The 8,882-nt window shown below is 51.0% G+C and overlaps 1 protein-coding gene across 1 annotated transcript in view; it reads right to left on the bottom strand.

The window, feature by feature from the left end:
• CTDSP1 (CTD small phosphatase 1) overlaps positions 1–5,916 on the bottom strand; it is a 31,315-nt gene extending 25,399 nt beyond the window's left edge. The window contains exon 1 of the mRNA XM_040441290.1: positions 5,586–5,916. Coding sequence (XP_040297224.1) covers positions 5,586–5,652 — 67 coding nt within the window. The 5' untranslated portion in view covers positions 5,653–5,916. The remainder of the gene's footprint in view (positions 1–5,585) is intronic.
• Between the last annotated feature and the right edge of the window lie 2,966 nt (positions 5,917–8,882).

Genomic DNA, 8,882 nt, shown 5'->3' on the forward strand with positions numbered 1-8,882 from the left:
CACAGCGGCGACTTCCAGCAAAGCCTACAACACGTGGCAAGTAATATCGCTACTGGAAAGAGGAGAAGCAGCATGACAAGACCCCGGGCAGATCTGCAGAAGATGTCACCTACAATACTGACCAAGAGATGGGACCTGGGGCTTGCACCATCTAATAGGGAGCCCTATGTATACCTGCGGTACACGGGCGCGGATCCAGCGTGCACAGAAGCACTGGTGTAAACTGGACCAAGTCAGGAAACAACAGCAATTCAGTCTCCAATGTTCTCATCAGTTAAAGGGACTTTCCAGAAAGTTGCTATTAAAAGGGACGGTGTCTGAGCTGAGGGCAACATGTCGTAGAGGGGGAGCTGAGCAGATTCATATATAGTTTTATAGGAAAAGAATCAGCAAAACTTGTGTTTGTTCATTTTAATTCCTGCTCATTCTGGGCTTTGTAGTCCGGGAGGCGGTCCCATCAGTGATTGACAGCTATCTGTGTCTACACAGTCCTAGAGGGAAGGCTGTCAATCACTGATAGGACGTCAAAGCCCAGAATGAGCAGAGATATAAATGAATGAATTAAATGCAACTTGTACTAAATCTTTTCCCACAAAGCTACATATTAATCTGCTCAGCTCCTCCTGCTCTATAACCTGCTGCCTGCAGATTAAGCAGCGTTTTTTTTTTTTTTAGATTAAAGTATGGCCCCTCTGTGACGTCTCTTTTCTAGAGCTGTATGGGGGGAAAAACCATTGGTAAAATAAACAGCATTAAAAAATGCAAAAAATAAATAAATAATTGGGGAGAAAAAACACCAGACCCAGAGCACGCTGCAATTAGAAAAGAAAACACTGACCCAAAAAATGCACCTCAAGAGTAAAAAACAAAAAAAAAAAAAAAAAACACCTGTCTGTCCACAGTTCACAGTTCCCATAGACTTCTATGTGACATCTGGAGCTGGCGTTCTTAGGCTAGGTCTACACGACGACAATAAGTTGCGCGACAGATAGGGCACAACTACACTGCAACATTTGTCGCACAACAATTTTTATAATGGCAGTCTATAGTGTCGCACTGCAACATGCAACATGCTGCGACGCGACAGTCGCAGAAAAATCCATCTCAAACGGATTTTCTGCGACTGTCGCAGTATGTTGCGACACCATAGACTGCCATTATAAAAATTGTCGCGTGACATTGGTGCAACAAAATGTGTAGACCTAGCCTTAAGGGCCCTTTACATGGGCTGAGAATCCCGCAGATAATCGCTAAAGAGTGTCCACAGGAACGCTTGTTAGCGATTATCTGGCCGTGTAAAGGCGCCGCCGATTACCCAATGAACGAGCTAAACGCGGGTAATAAATCATTTATGTGGTCACAAAAATTGTTTGCCGGCAGCAGATTCTGCTGTGTAAACACGATCTGCTGGCAGCAAACAATGAGTCTGTATGGGGGGGAACAACGGCATTAGCAATCACCCCCCCCCCCCATACTGTGGAGGAGATTGCTGCATGTAAATGGGTCTCCTCTACTTGCTGTGTTGTCCATGTAAAATGGGGGGGGGGGGGAAACAACACCAGCCAAAAAAAAAAAAAAAAAGCAGCAGACCAAATAAAAATAGCCTAAAAGTTTATTTCACATGAGCGATATAGAATAAGGCCTCATGCACACGACCGTTGTTTTGGTCCGCATCCGAGCCGCAGTTTTTGCGGCTTGGGTGCGGACCCATTCACGTCAATGGGGCCGCAAAAGATGCGGGCAGCACTCCGTGTTCTGTCCGCATCCGTTGCTCTGTTCCGTGGCCCCACAAAAAAAATATAACCTGTCCGTTTTGCAGACAAGAATAGGCAGTTATATCAATGGCTGTCCGTGCCGTTCCGCAAATTGTGGAAGGCACACGGGCGGCTTCCGTTTTTTGTGAAGGCCTAAGTTATGCATGTGCAGCGGAGGCTGCCGCTCAATGGTATGCATGTGCAGCGGAGGCTGCCGCTCAATGGTATGCATGTGCAGCGGAGGCTGCCGCTCAATGGTATGCATGTGCAGCGGAGGCTGCCGCTCAATGGTATGCATGTGCAGCGGAGGCTGCCGCTCAATGGTATGCATGTGCAGCGGAGGCTGCCGCTCAATGGTATGCATGTGCAGCAGAGGCTGCCGCTCAATGGTATGCATGTGCAGCGGAGGCTGCCGCTCAATGGTATGCATGTGCAGCGGAGGCTGCCGCTCAATGGTATGCATGTGCAGCGGAGGCTGCCGCTCAATGGTATGCATGTGCAGCGGAGGCTGCCGCTCAATGGTATGCATGTGCAGCGGAGGCTGCCGCTCAATGGTATGCATGTGCAGCGGAGGCTGCCGCTCAATGGTATGCATGTGCAGCGGAGGCTGCCGCTCAATGGTATGCATGTGCAGCGGAGGCTGCCGCTCAATGGTATGCATGTGCAGCGGAGGCTGCCGCTCAATGGTATGCATGTGCAGCGGAGGCTGCCGCTCAATGGTATGCATGTGCAGCGGAGGCTGCCGCTCAATGGTATGCATGTGCAGCGGAGGCTGCCGCTCAATGGTATGCATGTGCAGCGGAGGCTGCCGCTCAATGGTATGCATGTGCAGCGGAGGCTGCCGCTCAATGGTATGCATGTGCAGCGGAGGCTGCCGCTCAATGGTATGCATGTGCAGCGGAGGCTGCCGCTCAATGGTATGCATGTGCAGCGGAGGCTGCCGCTCAATGGTATGCATGTGCAGCGGAGGCTGCCGCTCAATGGTATGCATGTGCAGCGGAGGCTGCCGCTCAATGGTATGCATGTGCAGCGGAGGCTGCCGCTCAATGGTATGCATGTGCAGCGGAGGCTGCCGCTCAATGGTATGCATGTGCAGCGGAGGCTGCCGCTCAATGGTATGCATGTGCAGCGGAGGCTGCCGCTCAATGGTATGCATGTGCAGCGGAGGCTGCCGCTCAATGGTATGCATGCTGCAGCTAAAGAAGAGTTATTTTGTGAAAAGTACAGCATGAAAAAAAGTAAGTGACCCCATATGAGACGTAAAAAGGACAAGATCGCCTGCATGCAATCCTATTTATATCTTGCACTGGAAAACGCAGGAATCCCTGACGGATACCACTGATCAGTACATTTGCACAAAAACAGTGATAACGTAAAAAATTGCGGGCAGGACTAATGGACTAATGTATGTTAAAAAAACAACTCACTTTTCAAAGTGCCACCACTGGCAGTGCTGGACTGGACATGATGGACATCTGTTCTTGGTCACAAGACCGCTGCAGCCACTCACTGGTCTCAGCGGTCAGGTGTGCAAGAACAATAAATCACTGGCAGTGACCGTGGTGTTTGCGGCTTTAGGACTCGTTCAGACGCAATGCACGGGCACCGTCCGTGGGGCAGGTGCATGGGGAATCGCAGACCCATTCACTTGAATAGGTCCGCGATGCTTCCTTTCCGCAAAAAAATAGAGCAAGTTCTATCTTTTTGTGGTGCGGAGGCACAGAACGGAACCCCAGAAAGCACTCCGTAGTGCTTTCCGTACTGTTCCGTTCCGCGTATCCGGATTTGCGGACCCATTGAAATGAATGGGTCCGCATCCGTGATGTGGAACGGTGCCCGTGTATAGCGGGTTCGCAATACGGCAACGGGCATCACACGTTTGTGTGAACGAGCCCTTAACCTATGTAAAATGGAATACCCACCTGCCCTGGCACTTTCCTGGTCCGATGCCCGTCTCTGCACAACCCGGCCTCCTGCAATGAGGACTGGCTGCAGCGGTCACATGGGAAGAGATGTCACGGCAGGAGGCCGAGTCGCACAGAGACTGGCATCGGACTATGGAAATCCATGCAGGTATCACACGGACCGTGTTCCACGGACGTGTGCATGAGACTTAAGGATTACTGACGCATGGTAAGAGTATGGCTCCAGGGCAGGGATGCCCAACCTGCGGCCCTCCAGCTGTTGCAAAACTACAGCTCCCAGCAGGGGTGTAACTACCATAGCGTCAGACCATGCGACTGCTATGGGGCCCAGGGCAAGAGGGGGCCCAGTCTTAGTTGGGATTATCTCGTCTTCTGCTGGAGGTGAAAACTTGGTCAGGACTCTACCCTCTAAGGCTCCATTCACACGTCCGCAAAATGTGTCCATTCATTCTCTATGGGGACGGAATGGATGCGGACAGCACACAGTGTGCTGTCTGCAGCCGCAATTGCGGAGCGCGGCCCCGATTTTGGGTCCGCAGCTCCGCAAAAAGATAGAGCATGTCCTATTGCGGACAAGAATAGGCATTTCTATGGGGGTCCGCAACACACCACGGACGTGTGAATTTAGCCTAAAGGAACAACTTTCAGCAAAGGAAGCAGCGGAAAATGGCGCGAGGGTCATTGAAAAGGGTTTAGGCAGAAACCCCTCTGTCCTGTGTGGGGGGCCCGGTTTGATCCTTGCTATAGGGCCCTTACTTCTCTATGTATGCCACTGGCCCTCAGCATGCCCTAATTGCTGTAGGCTGTCCAGGCATGCTGGGAGTTGTAGTTTTGCCACATCTGGAGGGCCGCAGGTTGGGCATCCCCGCTCTAGGGTATCTCAGGAACGGAATAAAATCTGTGACTAATAGGGGGTCACCAGCGGGCGATGCCCAATGAGTGGAAGTCACAAGCAGTTTGACATTTTTGGCACGTGACCACATTAGTACAACATTTCAAGACCGTTTAGCTGACAAGTAATATTTAACCCTTTGTCACCGATTTAAGATGTGGTAAGCCGAAGAGCGCCATGTACCGACTAGAGAAACCAGGAACTTTCACTTCCCCGACGGCTTCAAAGAAACTTATTTTTGCTTTCAATTTAGGAACATAAAGCCACGTCCATAACGTGCGGTGCGGGTCAGGACCACAGAAACCGCCACTGCCACCAGGACCCCCAAATACTACAAAACACCCTCCCCAGTAAATATGTATCTACCAGCAGGAACCTCACTGGGACCCTGGGTTTTCCCAGTGCAGGGACACAGCGTGCGGGCTGCGAGCCAAAAATTCCTTATTCTCTTTATTTGCTGTTTAAACAAGTTCCTGTCAAACCCAGTGAAGGATCTGGAAGGAGCGCGGGGGTCCTCTTCACATCTGCAGGGACAGGGTCCGGGTCCATTAAGATTGGGGGGGGGGGGGGGTTCATGGTGACGCTCCAAGGTCTATGGGGTGGGGGTGGGGGTGGGGATCAATCTCCCACAGCTGTCAAAAACGTGACACGCCACAAGGGGTTAAACCCGGCCTATTACCTGCAGTCTACCCCCAAATAGGACCTGGTCCCTGGATGTCACCACAGAGGGGCCCAGAACCTGTGACACATTCAGGTGCCCCGCCCCCTTATCTGTCAAACCCCCCTTTTTATGGGGTTCCTGCGATTAACCCTTCCGTTGCCAGGGCTCAGAGAGAAGGCACAGACACTGGATTGCATTCTTGGGGTACAGGGTGAAATTGTGGGGGGCACAGCCTCAATACAAAAACTAGAGACTCCAAAAGGAAAAGGGCCCCAATAAGGATTGTGAGGCGTGCAGCCCCTGCCCTGCTCTGGGGCCCCCCAGGGGATGCTCTGGGGCCCCCGTGCACTTACCCTTCTCCTGCAGGGGGGCGCTCACATCTTCTCGGCTGACCTGGGTGAATATGGACGGGTTGTCCATCACACCTCCCCGGATCTGGATCCTGCAGGACTCCGCTCACTTCTTCCTCCCTCTGGGCTTGGGGTTGGCCGGAGAACCGAGGAACACAGGGCGAGAAGGCGGCAGGACGGAGGGCATGGAGGGGACGGCGCCGAGCGGGGGGAGGGGGGAAAGAAAGGAAGAAAAAAAAAGAAAAACAAAAAAAAGGAAGATCTGGAAACTTTGTTACAACATGGAGTTCTCCGCTCACAGCTCGGATACAAACATGGAACCCGGAGGCGGTTTCAAGGGGCCCCAATTAAAGCGGCGATACCCCCAGCGCCCACTGGGGGCCGCTCGCGCGGATACTACAGAGCGCGCTCATTCCTGCTCACCCCCGGGTCACTGGGGGAAGGGGAGGGACAGGGAAGTGTGGCCGCAGCTGCTGCAGAACCTCGGAGCTAATGAGTTCAACTCCTGCAGAACCAGTGAAGCTGACCACACCCTAATAGGAGCAGCTGCTGCAGAACCTCTTGGCCATTAGTGGAAATGAGGATGTAGCACCTGCAGAACCTCTTAGTTAGGGCTCATGCACACGAACATATTTTCTTTCCGAGACCGTTCCGTTTTTTTGGGGGGTTTTTTGTGGACCGTATGCGGAACCATTCATTTCAACGGGTCCGCAAAAAAAAAAAACGGAAGTTACTCCGTGTGCATTCCGTTTCTGTATGTCCATAAGAAATAGAACATGTCCTATTATTGTCCGCATTATGGACAAGGATAGGACTGTTCTATGAAGGGCCAGCTGTTCCGTTCCGCAAAATATGAAAAGCGCACGAACGTCATCCGCATTTTTTGCGGACCGCAAAATACATACGGTCGTGTGCATGAGCCCTTAGGAAAGCGAGCTGGAGTAAAGCCAATGCAGGAAACTACAGGGAAATAAATGGTGGAGCAGCTGCTGCAAAACCTCTTGGCAGTTCTGATGGCTATTAGTAGAAATGAGGCTATAGCACCTGCAGAACCTCTTGGTTAGGAAAGCAAACTGGATCAAAGTAAATGCAGGAAACTGGTGATAAAGCGGCTGCTGCAGAACCTCTTGGGGCTTAGGGGCAGCCTTCTGCGCGACCAGTGTAGTTGTCATAGGCAGGGGTGGACTCTTAGAGCTTAAAGTGGATCCGGAAAAATACCTAAGGCCTACTGCACACCAACTTGTGCTTCCCGTTGCCGTATTGCGGACCGCATTTGAGGATCCGCAATACATGGGAGCCGTTCCATGGCCCATTCTGCCTCACGGATGCGGACCCATTCACTTCAATTACCCTGGGATGGTGTGGAACGGAAGCACGGAACGGAACCCTTCGGGAGCACTACGGAGTGCTTCCGTGGGATTTCGCCCCGTACTTCCGTTCCGCAAAAAGATAGAACATGTCCTATCTTATTGCGGAACGGCCGGATGGCGGACCCATTAAAGTGAATGGGTCTGCGATCCGCTGCGTCTGCCCCACGGACGGTGTTTGTGCATTGCGGGCCGCAGCACGACGACGACGGGGCGCACATGTTCGTGTGCGGGAGGCCTAAAAGAGGCCCAATGTTGTAGGTGGGTCCCACTTGACAGAAGGCAAGAGCAAAACAAGTAGACGGACCAGCAATACCATAGTGCAGCACAAAATGCTGCAGCCTCCCTGAGGATGGCCATACAGCCGTGTTCTGGAGGGCACCATGAGTACCCGCGCCTAGCATTAATTACTACTGAGCGCATGGGATCATTATGCATCCAGCCCGTGGCCATGAGGAGGGCATCGGCCCGCTGGGAAATTTCCCTGTAGGGTCTATGGCCAGTCAACCCTTGGTCATAGGTTCTTTAAGAAGTCAAGGGCGGCTACAATTATCATGGTTCTGCTGTGAAGGATAGCTTAAAAAAAACTGGATTAACATCTCTAGGCAAAAGTGTTATATTTAAATATGCGCCAAATTTATCATAAGCGTGCGACATTTCATAAATGTGGTGTAAATTACGGCAATGAGACTCAAAGCGACACTGACTTCATGATAAATGATAAATCCTTCATGTCTGTAAAGGTCCCCTTCACGTGCATGCTGGGCTCAGCTGAGTGTGCATGTGTTCTCATGGGGAGAGGAACAAGCCGCTGCCAGACACCTCGAACGGCCGCTTATATCTGGAGAGAACCAAGGGTCGGGCATGTTGAAGTCCAACTGCCTGATCCTTCTTTCTCCTGCCATCTGCCATCAGGCCGCCATATATATCAGATGGTCAGCCCGTCCACCCGATGTTCTCCTGAGACTTATTAGACCAGTGTTTCCCAACCAGTGTGCCTCCAGCTGTTGCAAAACTACAACTCCCAGCATGCCCGCACAGCCATATTAGATCACTGAAAGCTCCTGACAGCTCTATGGAAGTGACATGTAAAGTGATCTAAACATGCCTAGGGCGATGGTCATGCTATTTGTAATCCCCTCCGCGTTGCGCTCACAATTATCCCATGTGCAGTGTCCTGGTTGACAGTTCTGGCGGTCTTCAGATTGAACACTAGAATCGCCAGTCAAGAGCGAGGGGGGGGCTTCTCAAACCACTTTATCCTTCACCTATCTAGCGCTGTCAGCGGTTCTGAGTAGTGTTGAGCGAACTTGTGTTTTAAGTTTGGCGTCTAAAGTTCGGGTTATCGAAAAATCCTGTTATGGATTCTAAATTCCGTTATGGTCCGTGGTAGCGGAATCGATAACGCGATTCTTCGATAACCCGAACTTTAGACGCCGACCTTAAAACACAAGTTCTCTCAACACTAGTTCGAGGGGTCAAAACTGCTGACAGACTCACTTTAACCTTCAAACTTCCGAAATATGGAAAAAATAATAATCTTTAAAAAAATAATAAAAACCTTAAGGCTAAATGCACACGATCAGGATTGCGTGCGGAAAATCCGCGCCATAGGTCATGTACATTGTATTCTATAAGAATTTGAAATTCTCAATGCACACGATGCAGATTTTTTTCAGCGCGGATTTTGACCTGCGGTGAGGATTTTTAAATCTGCAGCATGTCAATTTATTTTATTTTTCCTGACCGGATTTTCTTCATTCACTTAGTAAAATCCGCACCGAATCCGCACCAACTAACGCAGATTTACCTGCGGATTTCAGTGCGGATTCTCCGCACATGAATCCTGACCGTGTGCATGTACCCTTAAAGGTCTCTTTCACGTGAACGATACGGATTGTGTCAGGAAAAAACAAATGGTTTTGCAAGCAAG

Source organism: Bufo bufo, chromosome 7 (genome assembly GCF_905171765.1).
Source record: "Bufo bufo chromosome 7, aBufBuf1.1, whole genome shotgun sequence".
Lineage (NCBI taxonomy): Eukaryota > Metazoa > Chordata > Amphibia > Anura > Bufonidae > Bufo > Bufo bufo.